This window comes from Larimichthys crocea, chromosome VIII (assembly GCF_000972845.2).
Source record: "Larimichthys crocea isolate SSNF chromosome VIII, L_crocea_2.0, whole genome shotgun sequence".
NCBI lineage: Eukaryota > Metazoa > Chordata > Actinopteri > Sciaenidae > Larimichthys > Larimichthys crocea.
In genome coordinates, this window is record NC_040018.1 from 4,989,572 (window position 1) to 5,006,437 (window position 16,866).

The following is a 16,866-nucleotide window of genomic DNA, read 5'->3' on the forward strand; positions in this document are numbered from 1 at the left end:
GAACTGCAGATAAAATATAAATTTAGGCTAACTCTGATACAATACATCATAACATTTAAGTTTATTATTGTACATGGTCCTTTACAAATCTATTTCCATCGGAATTGGATAACATGATCATAGCGTAAAGTTCTATCATGGTATGACAATCGTTCACACAGTCAGACCGTTTCAAATGGCATCACGGCAAATCAATGCGACACGCGGAGGAAACGTCCGACACAAAAAAATACAAATATATTATCGTCACGTGGAGGCTGAACAGGCTGCATGGTTCTGAAGTGATGATGGTTTACGTCGACTCTTAAATATATTCTAGGTCACATTACAGGAACTTGTGTGGAAGGCACGATAAATTCTATCAAAAGCTGGATGAGCAGCGTAGTGACATCTGTATAGGCTGTTACCTGTTACCTGTAGCACAGTGGTGATAAAATGGATAATCTAAAAGGTGTGTCACAGTCACACAGTGAATGTTGAATATGAAAGGCATCAGAAATGTGAGTTTTGCTCTTAATTCTCATAACGATGTTGATTCAAAGGTACCCTGTGGAGTCTCGGTGTAAACACAGTGATGCATGTACCCTTGAGGAGATTTTCTGCCTCATTCACAAAGCAGACATTTTGAATCTTGCTTCCAAATATCCATCCGTCAACTAGTCTTCTTCACTTTTTGCTGGAAGTAGCTTGCCGCCACTAAATATCCAGTGTACTACCATGAAACCAAAGGCTGCCACATAGCTTTCCTTTTGTGTGACGAACACGGCCAGACTTGTTTTTTTTGGCTGATTCAACCTTCTGCAGTTCACACGACACTCCTCTGCTTATTGTTTCACCCAAAGATATATTAAATGAAACAGATACCGTGTTATAAGATAGCACCCTACTCATACCAATCAAAGTTGCTCATCTGGCACATACACAGAAATAAATTTCTTCAAATATCTTCATTCACTCGCACCTTAGGATCTTTGTCTGTGGGGGGAAAAGGAAAATAATGTACTGTCAGAGTCACTGCACAGGCTTTATATTGTTGGACTAATGTCTCAAACTTCAACAGCCATTTCTTTTTGGACCCAAGTACATCACAACTTTGGACACTAGGACAGTCCAGCTCTTTTGAAAATTGAATTCATTTTCATTACTATGCTCTGCAGTCATTTTGAAAGTGTATCACATGACCCACATAGCTCCACAGTACCATCCACAGGGTATCTTTAACATTTAGCAATGACTCCAACAATCAGACCAAGAGAGCGAAGTCCTGTAGTAAAATTCAGTCTGCAGGCAGCAAATGCACTTCTTAATGTTGAGCTGATTCAATATTATTGGGCGTACTGTATGCTGGTACCATGTGGGAGAGTACATACTTAATTAAATTAACTTAAATGAAATGTACTGTATATATTTATTAAAACAGAAATCCCATTGACGTCGACATAAATACAGGCATACTGTACTGACATCTCAGCATGATGATGATGATCTAATAGATACGTGTATAAATTTAGTCCCTTGAAACCGAGGCTTCAGGTCCTCTAGGCTGCACAGCCGGTCCCTCGCGGTGAATCATATTGTCAAAACGCGGCGTCACCTCACAGCGGATAAGTAGAGTATCATCTTTAACAAAGGCTCTCTGACTCAGCTGATGCAGGTGCAGAAAGGTGACGTAGCCAAATCCTTTGGGGTTGCGCTGGATGGTCGGCTTCTGGAAGGCTTGCAGATCCGGTTTAGTCTCCATCACCTCCATGTGGTGCTGAGCTTCAGGGCCCTGGTCTAGGATGGCAAGGCGGATGGTGCCCTGGAACGGCCAGGTGAGCTGCCCGTCAAAAGCTCCTTGCATGGTGTGGACAAAGAGGGAAATATAGTTGGAGCAGCGCGGGGCGTTGGGGGTCTGCAGGTGTAAGCGCAGGCACAACTTGTAGCCTGGACGACCCGTGTAGAAACCCGGGCTGTGCTCGACCACCGGCACGCCCGCGTCTTGGTTCCGCAGGTGGACAGAGAAACCTTTGAGGCGCCAGATGAAGATACCGTGACACTGCTGGGACTCGAGCTCCCTCACCGTCTCCTCCAGCATTGACACCCTACGCCTGAGCTCAGCGAGCTGACCAGCCTGCAGAAGTAATAGGACATTAGTTTCAACTGACAGAGGTCTCACAGGAGGCACAGTGCAGCTGAAACACAAGCAGGTAGACAGTTTTCTGGAAAAATAAAAAACACAGCAACTTTTCTTGTAACACAAATGAATGTAGCTCTCTAATCTGATAGAAAAATTATTTTCTACAAGGAAGTCTTTAAGTTTTCCCTTCTTATGTACACTTCCCCTTAATGACTCGGGTGCAACAGCAAAACTAGATGCCAATCTACACGCCGAGTACCACACAAGTATAAGGGTTGATTCTTTGGTTTGTCTCTTTTGAAACTACCAACTACAGTAGCTCTGCACTAAATCATTAATGTGTCAGGACGTTGATGTGTTGGAACTTCACATCAAATTTCTGCACCGTCTGATATGGAAAAGATCAAAGAGCTGACGGGGACACGTAGCCAAGCGAGATGAATCACAAAGACAACAACTGTTTGATCCTAGATTCTGTGATTATGCGGGCAAAACCATGTGCGCATATTAGTACTTCAAAGCTCGAGGACATCCTTTACCTGTGTCTCTTTTAAGATGATGAGCTCGCGCAGCTGGTGATCCTGCTTTACCAACCGTCCGTCCATCTCCCTGAGCCTCTGCATCTCTTCGTTAGACTGACACGGGGTGGAGTTGCTGGTGCAGCTCGCAGATGCTCTGGGTCCGCTACAGGCTGGCACCGCCGCTGCTGCTGCCGCCGCCGCTCCTTGGTCATCGGGGGAAACAGAAGGTCCTAGCGTCCACAGAGATTTGGGTGCTGTGCCGTTAATGCTAAAGCCGCGCAGGAACTCCGCCATGTAGCGCATGTGCATCTGGGTGAACTCCTGCATGTGCTGGGCGAGGTTGTGGCGCTGCATCTGCGGGGGTAACAAACAATGTTTCTTTGTGATAGGACTAATAGTTGTGTCGCAAACAAAAGATGTCAAGGATTGTTCTTTAGGTGGTGTGTAAAGGTTTGATCACCTACCCTTTCCTTACATCCAAAGATGTTGAAGTTACAGGCGATGGGTGCTTTTGGGCAATCCGTATCACAATGAGATTCCATCTGAAAGAAAAACCAACATCGGCTTAGCCTCATTCAAACATAACTCACAAAAAAAATATCAAACTTTTAAATAGCAATGGCTACAGAGGAGGAAATGGTCGGGGCAAACATCAACTGTGATGTGCCGTGACTAGGTGTGGTGCAGTAGCCTAGTTCCCCATTGCTAAACTAAAGAGAAGTTCCTGTTAGCAGAAGTTTCCTTAAGTAAATAACCGTGAGCGACTAGAAAAACATTTTGATTTGATTTTTCGTGGCATTGACATTATATCACTCACCTGGTCTCGGATGAGATCCATCTCACAGTACTGGCAGGTCACGTTGGCAAAGGGACACTGCTGTTCGTGGAGCTGAGGAAAGTAACCGAAAACCAGATTGTAAAGGACGCTAAATCCTCGCTGATGAACAAAGCAGCAGCGCGATTATCCTATGAGAACTGTTCTGGAAAACAAAAAAAAAAAAAAAAAAAAAGCAGTAGGAGTCAACATTACCTCTCTCTCCTCGTAAACAAAGCTTGCCACACAATCTGGACAAGACACAGGTCTCCTTTGGCACTCCACGGTTCTGTGCTCCTCTAGATGGCTCTTTCTCACAGACTGCTGGCATTGCAGGCAAGGAACGGTGGCAAACTGACAGCGGGCCAAATGATTCTGGAAGGAAGACAATGCATTGATACAATGCAGTTAATTTTATTCTGTAGCAGGACAGCAGTGGCTCATATTTAACAATTTCATCTTTCACACCGCAGGAAGATTCCGTTTCTTACTCGACACCCGACATATTTTTCATACACCTAAACGAGGACACGGAGCTCCCTGAGTCCCTCATTATTTCTTGGTGGGCAGTAGTAGAGTTCATGAGATGTTTCGCATGTCGAGGATCCTTGACAAACAATCTCTTGAGGTCTATTGCAGTCCAAACTGTGCACATTTGTCCCTTATAACTAAAACCCTTCCTTACTGGCTGATAATTGGGAGCCAACAGTGTGTGAAACTGTTGGAACAGTCAGAGGGGCGAGTTTGTGCTGACTATGGTCTGTTGACAGAGAAGAGGCAGGCTGCCAGTTTTCTCCTTTTACTGAGGCAGTTATTTACAATCACAGAAGTACACTGAACACTGGAAGTGCGACACAATCCAAACATGAGTCACGACTCTCCGGCATCAAATGCACACTTGACCTACAGGAATCATCTCTATTTTCAGAGTTCGCTGCTCAATCAACCTCTGAAAATGAGATTCTGGATTTTCTAACTTGTCTTCTTGGTCGAGCTACGTCCAAAAACCACGGATGTCTGTCTGTCGCTCTTAAATTTCTCACCTCTAAATGTCGGAGCTCCATTTTCTCAGCGCAGCCAGTGTTTGGACAGCGAACGGTTAGCGATAGGATCTCACGCTTGGCAAAGTTATCAGGAAACAGCTGCTCTTCTGACAGCATTTCATTGTCCACGGGGCACCTCTGTCCCGTGTCACTGTTTTTGCAAGAGGAAGAACAGCAAATCGTTTAAGATCATCTGCACGGCGCTTTGTCTGGACCACATTTATCTGAATTATGACTCAGTAATTTGACAAATTGCTCTACTAATAAAGAATTAGTAACTCTTTAAGAATGTGCAATGAGCCTGGTGTTAACAAATGCCCGTCAGACCTAAGTTCAGCATTCAGTGTTATTTAAGTAGGTGTACAACGGCATACCGAATGGATTTCTCAATGCAGTTCTTGCAGAAACGGTGGCCACAGGGTGTTTGAATGGCATTCCTCAAAGCCATGAGGCAGATAGGGCACTCGTATTTGCTCTCCAGGGGTGGGTCAAACTCCACGTCGTAGCCCTGGAGTGGAGTAGAGGCTTGAAGACTAGAGGAGTTGCTGCTGATCAAGGTGCCGGGGCTCTCCAAAGGGCTGAGAAGGGATTCCCGTTCCTTTTCCATCATCGCCAGCGCACAGCCTGACAGCTCTCCGCCAACAGCTCCTTCATAGCTGTCCTCCTCCAAACTCCCTTTATTGCTGTCAATGCAAGCCATCTGCGGAGGACGGGACAGAAGCTGACAATCAAAGTAAAGAAAAGTAAAGAAAATCACAGTAAAAGCATTATACTCCAATTAAATATTCATCATTTCTTTTATTTTGGCCGCAGTGACTAACTATTTCCTCTCGTTTCAACCGTACTGAAGAAAAACAGACTTTTCTACTGAGGTTTTCCATCTCGTGGGATGGTTTGGTATCAAGTAATAACCGTGTGGTAGGGCAACACCTAACCTCAAGGAAACATCTGGACAGAGTGGGGTAAAAAAAATGTTTTTAAATACATAAATCACAGGGCAGAAGCTACAATCTCATACACCATTAGTCTGCAGAAAAAGTGACATGGGATTTTACATCTTTTAACTTCCAACTATCCCTTCTGTTAAAAATGTTAGAGCTAGGTCTGCCAACTTCTGCTTCTCAACTCCTAAAAGAGCAGCATTACTGTAGTGTTAAGTATACAATAGTACATGTGTGGTACTAAAAGAACTTGTATGGAAACAAACAACTGTTTTTATTTCTGCATAATCAGCTGATATATATATAGATATTATATATATATATATATATCTATAATATATATAATATATATATATATATATATATATAATATATATATATAATATATAATCTATATCTATCTATCATACTATCTATACTATCTATCTATATATATATATATATATATATATATATATATATATATATATATATATATATAATAAAAAAAAAAAGATGACTAATAGATTAATAATATTATATATTAATATATATATATATATATATATATATAATATATATATATAGATAGATAGTAGATAGATAGATAGATAGATCGATAGTAGATAGAATAGATAGATTATTGTTTGGCCGGGTTTTTTGTTTTTTAAACCACACAAGGCTTCATCTGTGTGACATCTTCTGGTTTCTGTTTTGTTACCAAAGATAATTCCCCCCCCACACACACACAACACAATGGAAACACAGTCCTGAATCTTTAACCTTGAACATGTAGGTTTATCACATTTAGACTGTTTAATCTTATAGATTTGCTGTATTTCTTAGATATCTTTTTAACTTGTATATATTTTTTTTATATTTCATGTGTATTGTCTTTGCAGCACCATTTCAACTCTCTGTGTGTCCTGTAGCTATGGCAGCACTGACTGAATAAAGTTGACATTGACTCATTATATGAATATTTCGTCTGTTTATTTGGTGAATAGATATTTCTGTCTGTTTATTGTGTAGGTTATAGATATTTCTTGTCTGTTTATTGTGTAGGTTAGAGATATTTCTGTCTGTTTATTTGTAGGTTATAGATATTTCTGTCTGTTTATTGTTAGGTTATAGATATTTCTGTGGTTTACTGTAGGTTTATAGATATTTGGCTGTTTATGTAGTTATAGAAGTTTCTGCGTTTATGTAGGTTATAGATTTTCTGTCTGTTTATTGTAGGTTATAGATAGTTTCTGTCTGTTTATTGTATGGTTATAGATATTTCTGTCTGTTTTATGTGTAGGTTATAGATACTTTGTTCTCTGTTTACTGTAGGTTATAGATAATTCTGTCTGTTATTATTGTAGGTTATAGATATTTCTGTCTGTTTTATGTGTAGGTTTATAGTATTTCTGTCTGTTTATTGTGGAGGTTATAGATTTTCTTTTTTTCTGTCTTGTCCTGTTTATTGTAGGTTATAGATATTTCTGTCTGTTTATTGTGTAGGTTATAGATAATTCTGTCCTTGTTTATATTGTAGGTTATAGATATTTCTGTCTGTTTATTGTGTAGGTCAGTGGTTCCCAACCTATGGGTCGCGACCCCAAACATTAATTATTTTACAATGCAGCTATATTCATGTTACAGTTAGCTGTATGCACACATGTATAAGTCTTATATATTACAATTAAAGTCTTGACTGAATTAAAATGAGGTACAGCCAGATGGGCAGCAGGTTAGTAAACATGTGTAAACATGTATTTGCAGTATTTATATCCCAGCCTTGCATACATTAGATACACTGCTGGCAGCAGCCATGCCCCAGGATGCGGAACTTCAACTTTGCAACCTGGCTGTGCTAAAAAGTAATCGAGTAAATCGAGTAAAAGTCCAAATACTGACCAGAACCGGAGACGGGAAAGACGCGTCCTCATCAACAACAGCGGCGGTACAGTAGTGACTACGTCCCCGAGAGCATTTATATTCTTATTTCGTACCCACCTTTGACCTGAAACCGTCTCCAACTTTTCGTTTCTACACAGTTTCCTGTTTTTTCTCTCCAAACGTCATCAGAGATGACTTGTTGAGGGTTTTTTTTTTCGGTATCGGAGACGAGCGTCCCCGCTCGGCCGGAGGCTCTCACTGTCGCCACAGTACTAGTAGTAGTGAGTGATGGGAAGTTCAGCTCTTTTCAAAGATTCGACTCTTTTGGCTCGGCTCTCAAATTAGATTAGATTCAACTTTATTGTCATTGCACAAAGTAACAAATACTTAGACCAGTGGTTCTTAACCTTGTTGGAGGTACCGAACCCCACCAGTTTCATATGCTCATTCACCGAACCCTTCTTTAGTAAAAAATAAAATGTTTTTTTTTTTACTGGTGCACAAAATGAACCGTGCATTAACATCACCTTGTTCAAATAACAAAACCAACACAGTGCATGAACTCACAACAACTTACCTCAGTGTGACTTCTGCTGTTGCCTTTGAGAGACCAGTTCAGATATGCGTGGCTTCACCTTGGCAAGTGCCAGTCTCATGTCATTTTTACAGCAAAGTCTGTTCCTTTTCTTAGTTTTTATGTCCAGCATCCTCGAAAACGATTGCTCACAAAGATATGTTGTAACAAATGGTATAAAAAATTCCAGGGCGGAGGCTCCACCGAACCCCTGAGACCGACTCACCGAACCCCTAGGGTTTGATCGAACCCAGGTTAAGAACCACTGACTTAGACAACGAAATGCAGTTTAGCATCTAACCAGAAGTGGAGAGTATGTACAAATAAACAGGATAATATGTACCATTTGTACATACTCTGCACTTCTGGCACTTCTGTTTTTTTTTTGTTTTTTGTTTTTTTGTCCATTGCTATTTTTTGTTCTTGTTTGTTTTTTTTTTTGTTTTTTTTGTTTTTGTTGTTGTTGTTTTTTTAAGTTTATGTTCTACCTTAGTACTTGTTTTAGCACATTCTACTTTAGTACTTTTTGTAAATATGTACACTTGTGTTTTCCTTCCTTGACTATTTTTTCGCTGCTGTAAACAAGTGAATTTCCCCGTTGTGGGATAAATAAAGTATTATTATCTTATTATTATTATCTTACTCGTGCTTTGTAGATGAATTGCAGCAAATTTCTGCAGCTGGGTCCTAAATCTGTGTAGAAAGCCTTCGCAGAGTTCAGGGTGTTGTACAGCTGTTCATGGTGATTATTTTGGAGTAGAGTATTAATCACATAGATGTAAGGATGTAAAGGCACCTAAGGCTACCTTTGACCATCTGCAAGAAGCCACTACCACTGTGCATTGTCATGTATAAAGCAAATATAGTGCGAGTGCATTCACTGTTACCTGCAGACCTCCAGGATGAGTGCCAGGGAGTGGCATGTGTGGCCTGAAAGCTCCCCAATGACAGAGCAACGAAGATGAAGGCAGGCACATGCAGACAGACAGGGACAGTAAACACAGATTGATGGATGGATGTGTTCATTCTCATTTCACTTCTCAAGGTATATATATATATATTCTATATTATATATATATATATTATAATATATATATATATAGAAGAGAGAGAGAGAGGAGAGAGGAGAGAGAGAGAGTTTTCAGTACCATTATGTGAAAGGGGGCAGACACTAGTAGTGTTGGGAAGATCGAGTCTTTTAAACTTACTCTCAGACGGTTAAAAAGAACTCATCTTTTGTTGAGTGTTTCGTTTATTCCCTAGTGCAGCGCGTGTAGTCCTCTTGTGGCTTATGTAAACGTGACAAATGAATGAAGGACCGTACTGCATCAAAATGAACGAAACCACTTACTGAGACAACTCATCACTCCGGAGTCATATAAAAGATTAGTTCATATTAAATGATCGTTCCCGCCTGACACCCCCCACTAGCAGACACTCCAAAGCCTTATATATGTATATATATTCTGTATTATCCCATAGGATATTCATATTTATCCTGCACATATTTATATAATATATAAAATATGATTAGATTAGATTAGATTAGATAATACTTTATTTATCCCACAACGGGGAATTCACTTGTTTACAGCAGCGAAAAAAATAGTCACAGGAGGGAAAACACAAGGTACATATTTACAAAAAGCACTAAAGTAGAATGTGCTAAAACATACTAAGGTAGAACATAAACTTAAAAAACAACAACAACAAAAACAAACAAAAAAACAAAAACAAAACAAGAACAAAAATAGCAATGGACAAAAAAAACAAAAAAACAAAAAAAAACAGAAGTGCCAAAGTGCAGAGTATGTACATGGTCATATATCCTGTTTATTGTACATACTCTGCACTTCTGGTTAGATGCTAAACTGCATTTCTTGTCTAAGTATTTGTTACTTTGTGCAATGACAATAAAGTTGAATCTATCTAATTTGAGAGCCGAGACAAAAGAGTCGAATCTTTGAAAAGAGCTGAACTTCCCATCACTCACTACTACTACTGTGGCGACAGTGAGAGCGCTCCGGCCGAGCGGGGACGCTCGTCTCCGATACCGAAAAAAAAAACCCTCAACCACTCATCTCTGATGACGTTTGGAGAGAAAAACAGGGAAACTGTGTAGAAACGAAAAAGTTGGGGAACGATTTCAGGTCAAAGGTGGGTCGAAATAAGAATATAAATGCTCTCGGGGACGTAGTCACTACTGTACCGCCGCTGTTGTTGATGAGGACGCGTCTTTCCCGTCTCCGGTTCTGGTCAGTATTTGGACTTTTACTCGATTTACTCGATTCCTTTAGCACAGCCAGTTGCAAAGTTGAAGTTCCGCATCCTGGGGCATGGCTGTGCCAGCAGTGTATCTAATGTATGCAAGGCTGGGATATAATACTGCAAATACATGTTTACAGATGTTTACTAACCTGCTGCCCATCTGGCTGTACCTCATTTTAATTCAGTCAAGACTTTAATGTTTAAATATAAGGACTTTACATGTGTGCATACAGCTGACTGTAACATGAATATAGCTGCATTGTAAAATAATTAATGTTTGGGGTCGCGACCCATAGGTTGGGAACCACTGACCTACACAATAACAGACAGAAATATCTATACTATACATAAAACAGACAGAAATATCTATAACCTACATGAACAGACAGAAATATCTATAACCTACAATAAACAGACAGTCATATCATAACCTACATAAAGCCAGAACTCTATACTACCAACTAAACGACAGAATATCTTATAACCTACAATAAACAGACAGAAACATCTATAACCTACAATAAACAGACAGAAATATCTATAACCTACAATAAACAGGAGCAAATATCTATAACCTTCATACACAGACAGAAATATCTATAACCTACAATAAACAGACAGAAATATCTATAACCTACAATAAACAGACAGAAATATCTATAACCTACACAATAAACGGACAGAAATATCTATAACCTACAATAAACAGACAGAAATATCTATAACCTACACAATAAACAGACAGAAAATATCTATAACCTACACTAAACAGACAGAAATATCTAAACCTACCAATAAACAGACAGAAATATCTATAACCTACAATAAAACAGACAGAAATATTCTATAAATGAGTCATCAACTTTATTCATCAGTGCTGCCATAGCTACAGGACACACAGAGAGTTGAAATGGTGCAAAGACAATACACATGAAATATTAAAAAAATTATACAAGTTAAAAGATATCTAAGAAAATACAGCAAATCTATAAGATATAACAGTCTATGTGATTAAACCTACATGTTCAAGGTTAAAGATTCAGGACTGTGTTTCCATTGTGTTGTGTGTGTTGGGGGAATATCTTTGGTAACAAAACAGAAACCAGAAGTGTCACACAGATGAGCCTTGTGTGTTGGTTTAAAAACATAAAACCCGGCAAACAGTAAATCATTCATCACAATCAGCTATCTATCTATCTATCTATCTATCTATCTATTATCTATCTTATCTATCTTCTATCTATTTCTATCTACTATATATATTATATATATATATTATATATATTACTGTGTATGTATATATATATATATCTATATATCTATACTTTTCTGTATGTATGTATGTCTGTATGTCTGTATGTGTTGTACTATATATTATATATATATATATATATATATATATATATATATAATATATATATATATATATAATATATATGTATGATGTGATGTATGTATGTATGTTGTATGTGATATATTATATATATATATATATCTATATATATAATATATATATATATACAGCTGATTATTGCAGAAATAAAAACACGTTGTTTGTTTGTTTCCATACAAGTTCTTTTTAGTACCACACTGTACTATTGTGTACTTAACACTACGTATGCTGCTCTTTTAGGAGTGGAAGCAGAAGTTGGCAAACCTGCTCTACATTTTAACAGAGGATAGTTGGAAGTTAAAAGATGTAAAATCCCATGTCACTTTTTCTGCAGACTAATGGTGATGAGATTGGAGCTTTGCCCTGTGATTTATGTATTTAAAACATTTTTTTTTTACCCCACTCGTCCAGATGTTCCTTGAGGTTAGGTGTTGCCCTACCACCACGGTTATTACTTGATACCAAACCATCCCACGAGGATGGAAAACCTCAGTAGTAGAAAAGTCTGTTTTTCTTCAGTACGGTTGAACGGACGAGGAAATAGTTAGTCACTGCGGCCAAAATAAAGAAATGATGAATATTTACTTGGAGTATAATGCTTTTACTTGATTTTCTTTACTTTCTTTACTTTGATTGTCAGCTTCTGTCCCGTCCTCCGCAGAGATGGCTTGCATTGACAGCAATAAAGGGAGTTTTGGAGGGGAGCACGTATGAAGGAGCTGTGGCGGAGGCTGTCAGGTGCGCTGGCGATGATGGAAAGGAACGGGAATCCCTTCTTAGCCCTTTGGAGAGCCCCGGCACCTTGTCAGCAGCAACTCCTCTAGTCTTAAGCCTCTACTCCACTCCAGGGCTACGACGTGGAGTTTGACCCACCCCTGGGAGCAATACGGTGCCCTATCTGCCTCATGGCTTTTAGGAATGCCATTCAAACACCCTGTGGCCACCGTTTCTGCAAGAACTGCATTGAGAATCCATCGTATGCCGTTGTACACCTACTTAAATAACAGCAATGCTGAACTTAGGTCTGACGGGCATTTGTTAACACAGGCTCATTGCAATTCTTAAAGAGTTACTAATTCTTTATTGTAGGCAATTTGTCAAATTACTGAGTCATAATTCAGATAAATGTGGTCCAGACAAGCGCCGTGCAGATGATCTTAAACGATTTGCTGTTCTTCCTCTTGCAAAACAGTGACACGGGACAGAGGTGCCCCGTGGGACAATGAAATGCTGTCAGAGAGCAGCTGTTTCCTGAAACTTTGCCAACGGTGAGATCCTATCGCTAACCGTTCGCTGTCCAAACACTGGCTGCGCTGAGAAAATGGAGCTCCGAATTTAGAGGTGAGAATTTAAGAGCGACAGACAGACCTCCGTGGTTTTTGGACGTAGCTCGACCAAGAAGAACAAGTTAGAAAATCCAGAATCTCATTTTCAGAGTTGATTGAGCAGCGAACTCTGAAAATAGAGATGATTCCTGTAGGTCAAGTGTCATTTGATGCCGGAAGGTCGTGACTCATGTTTGGATTGTGTCGCACTTCCAGTGTTCAGTGTACTTCTGTGAGTTGTAAATACTGCCTCAATAAAAGGAGAAGAAACTGGCAGCCTCCTCTTCTCTGTCAACGACCATGTCAGCACAAACTCGCCCTCTGACTTTCCAACAGTTTCACACACTGTTGGCTCCCAATTATCACAGTAAGGAGGGTTTTAGTTATAGGGACAAATGTGCACAGTTTGGACTGCAATAGACCTCAAGAGATTGTTTTTCAGATCCTCGACTGCACGAACAAACCTCATGAACTCTACTACTGCCCACCAAGAAATAATGAGGGACTCAGGGAGCTCCGTGTTCGTTTAGGTGTATGAAAAATATGTCGGGTGTCGAGTAAGAAACGGAATCTTCCTGCGGTGTGAAGATGAAATTGTTAAATATGAGCCACTGCTGTCCTGCTACAGAATAAAATTAACTGCATTGTATCAATGCATTGTCTTCCTTCCAGAATCATTTGGCCCCTGTCAGTTTGCCACCGTTCCTTGCCTGCAGTGCCAGCAGTCTGTGAGAAAGAGCCATCTAGGGAGCACAGAAACCGTGGGTGCCAAAGGAGACCTGTGTCTTGTCCAGATTGTGTGGCAGCTTTGTTTACGAGGAGAGAGAGGTAATGTTGACTCCTACTGCTTTTTTTTTTTTTTTTTGGTTTGTTTTCCAGAACAGTTCTCATAGGATAATCGCGTGCTGCTTTGTGCATCAGCGAGGATTTAGCGTCCTTTACAATCTGGTTTTCGTTTAGTTATTTCCTCAGCTCCACGAACAGCCGTGTCCCTTTGCCAACGTTATCGCCAGTACTGTGAGTGGATCTCCTCCGAGACCAGGTGAGTGATATATTTCATGCCACGAAAAATCAAATCAAAATGTTTTTCTAGTCGCTCACGGTTATTTACTTAGGAAACTTCTGCTAACAGGAACTTCTCTTTAGTTTGCAATGGGGAACTAGGCTACTGCACCACACCTAGTCACGGCACATCACAGTTGATGTTTGCCCCGACCATTTCCTCCTCTGTAGCCATTGCTATTTAAAAGTTGATATTTTTTTTGTGAGTTATGTTTGAATGAGGCTAAGCCGATGTTGTTTTTCTTTCAGATGGAATCTCATTGTGATACGGATTGCCCAAGCACCCCTCGCCTTGTAACTTCAACATCTTTGGATGTAAGGAAGGGTAGGTGATCAAACCTTTACACACCACTAAAGAACAATCCTTGACAACTTTTGTTTGCGACACAACTATAGTCCCTATCACAAAGAAACATTGTTTGTTACCCCGCAAGATTGCAGCGCCACAACCTCGCCCAGCGACATGCAGGAGTTCACCCAGATGCACATGCGCTACATGGCGGATTTCCTGCGCGGCTTTAGCATTAACGGCACAGCACCCAATCTCTGTGGACGCTAGGACCTTCTGTTCCCCCGATGACCAAGGAGCGGCGGCGGCAGCACGCGGCGGGTACCAGCCTGTAGCGGACCCAGAGCATCTGCGAGCTGCACAGCACTCCACCCCGTGTCAGTCTAACGAAGAGATGCCGAGGCTCAGGGAGATGGACGGCGGTTGGTAAAGAGGATCACCAGCTGCGCGAGGCTCATCATCTTAAAGAGACACAGGTTAAAGGATGTCCTCAGGCTTTGAAGTACTAATATGCGCACATGGTTTTTGCCCGCTATATCATAGAATCTGATCAAAACAGTTGTTGTCTTTTGTGATTCATCTCGCTTGGCTACGTGTCCCCGTCAGCTCTTTGATCTTTTCCTAACATCAGACGGTGCAGAAATTTGATGTGAAGTTCCAACACATTCAACGTCCTGACACATTAATTGATTTAGTGCAGAGCTACTGTAGTTGGTAGTTTCAAAAGAGACAAACCCAAAGAATCACCCTTATACTTGTGTGTACTCGGTGTAGATTGGCATCTAGTTTTGCTGTTGCACCCGAGTCATTAAGGGGAAGTGTACTATAGAAGGGAAAACTTAAAGGACTTCCTTGTAGAAAATCATTTTTTCCAGATATTAGAGAGCTACATTCATTTGTGTGTACAAGAAAAGTTGTTGTGTTTTTTATTTTTCCGAAAACCGTTACCTGCTTGTGTTTCAGCTGCATCGTTGCCTCCTGTGAACCTCTGTCAGTTGAAACTAATGTCCTATTACTTCTGCAGGCTGGTCAGCTCGCTGAGCTCAGGCGTAGGGTGTCAATGCTGGAGGAGACGGTGAGGGAGCTCGAGTCCCAGGCAGTGTCACGGTATCTTCATCTTGCGCCTCAAAGGTTTCTCTGTCCACCTGCGGAACCAAGACGCGGGCGTGCCGGTGGCTCGCGCACAGCCCGGGTTTCTACACGGGTCGTCCAGGCTCAAGTTGTGCCTGCGCTCACCTGCAGACCCCCACGCCCCGCCTGCTCCAACTATATCTCCCTCTTTGTCCACACCCATGCAAGGAGCTTTTGACGGGGCAGCTCACCTGGCCGTTCCAGGGCACCATCCGCCTTGCCATCCTAGACCAGGGCCCTGAAGCTCAGCACCACATGGGGTGATGGAGGGACTAAAACCGGATCTGCAAGCCTTCCAGAAGCCGACCATCCAGCGCAACCCCAAAGGATTTGGCTACGTCACCTTTCTACCTGCATCAGCTGAGTCAGAGAGCCTTGTTAAAGATGATACTTCTACTTATCCGCTGTGAGGTGACGCCGCGTTTTGACAATATGATTCACCGCGAGGGACCGGCTGTGCAGCCTCGCGAGGACCTGAAGCCTCGGTTTCAAGGGACTTAAATTTATACACGTATCTATTAGATCATTCATCATCTGCTGAGATGTCAGTACAGTTGCCTTATTTATTTTGTCGATCGTCAATGGATTTCTGTTTTAATAAATATATACATACATTTCATTTAAGTTAATTTAATTAAGTATGTACTCTCCCACACTGGTACCAGCATACAGTACGCCCAATAATATTGAATCAGCTAACATTAAGATGCATTTGCTGCCTGCAGACTGAATTTTACTACAGGGCTTCGCTCTCTTGGTCTGATTGTTGGAGCCATTGCTAAATGTTAAAGCTACCCTGTGGTGTTACTGTGGAGCTATGTGGGTCATGTGATTACACTTTCAAAATGACTGCAGAGCATAGTAAGAAAATGAATTCAATTTTAAAAAGAGCTGACGTCCTAGTGTCCAAAGTTGTGATTTGATACTGGGTCCAAAAAGAAATGGCTGTTGAAGTTTGAGACATTAGTCCACTAATATAAGCCTGTGCAGTGACTCTGACAGTCCTTATTTTCCTTTTCCCCCCACAGACAAAGATCCTAAGTGCGAGATGAATGAAGGTATTTGAAGAATTTATTTCTGTGTATGTGCCAGGAGCAAACTTTGATTGGTATGAGTAGGTGCTTATCTTATAACACGTATCTGTAATAATATATCTTTGGGGTGAAAACAAGAAGCAGAGGATGTGTGTGAACTGCAGAAGGTTGAATCAGACAAAGAAAAACAAGTCTGGCCGTGTTCATCACAACAAAAGGAAAGCTATGTGGCGCCTTTGGTTTCATGGTGTACATGGCTATATTAGTGGCGGCAAGCTCCTTCCAGCAAAAAGTGAAGAAGACTAGTTGACGGCATGGATATTTGGAAGCAAAGATTCAAAATGTCTGCTTTGTGAATGAGGCAGAAAATCTCCTCAAGGGTACATGCATCACTGTGTTTACACCGAGACTCCACAGGGTACCTTTGAATCAACATCGTTTATGAGAATTAGAGCAAAACTCACATTTCTGATGCCTTCATATTCAAAC

The 16,866-nt window shown here is 40.8% G+C and overlaps 1 protein-coding gene and 1 pseudogene across 3 annotated transcripts; one reads left to right on the forward strand and one right to left on the reverse strand.

The window, feature by feature from the left end:
* Positions 1–772: 772 nt before the first annotated feature.
* LOC104920634 (TNF receptor-associated factor 6) lies at positions 773–7,539 on the reverse strand. 3 transcript variants are annotated; one of them, XM_019273438.2, is made up of 8 exons: positions 7,419–7,539; positions 4,872–5,197; positions 4,498–4,648; positions 3,671–3,829; positions 3,458–3,529; positions 3,105–3,182; positions 2,659–2,994; positions 773–2,113 (listed from the first exon to the last, which is right to left on the reverse strand). In XM_019273438.2, the coding sequence occupies exons 2-8, from the start codon at positions 5,195–5,197 to the stop codon at positions 1,508–1,510; spliced, it is 1,728 nt and encodes a 575-aa protein (XP_019128983.2). In that variant the 5' UTR covers positions 7,419–7,539; the 3' UTR covers positions 773–1,507. The 3 variants fall into 3 exon arrangements, with proteins under 3 accessions (XP_019128983.2, XP_019128980.2, XP_019128981.2); XM_019273435.2 differs by having other exon boundaries at positions 4,872–5,218; positions 7,320–7,497; XM_019273436.2 differs by having other exon boundaries at positions 7,320–7,496.
* A 4,660-nt stretch (positions 7,540–12,199) lies between these two features.
* On the forward strand, positions 12,200–16,384 carry LOC113746300 (TNF receptor-associated factor 6-like; annotated as a pseudogene).
* The last annotated feature ends 482 nt before the right edge of the window (positions 16,385–16,866 follow it).

What these genes read in the sequence shown, in the direction of transcription:
- LOC104920634 (XM_019273438.2), bottom strand. Translation starts at nt 5,197, where the DNA reads ATGGCTTGCATTGACAGCAATAAAGGGAGTTTGGAGGAGGACAGCTAT. An exon ending in TGCATTGAGAAATCCATTCG is followed by an intron (nt 4,649 to 4,871) that starts GTATGCCGTTGT and finishes TTGCAAAAACAG; the next exon opens with TGACACGGGACAGAGGTGCC. An exon ending in TGGATCTCATCCGAGACCAG is followed by an intron (nt 3,183 to 3,457) that starts GTGAGTGATATA and finishes TTTTTCTTTCAG; the next exon opens with ATGGAATCTCATTGTGATAC.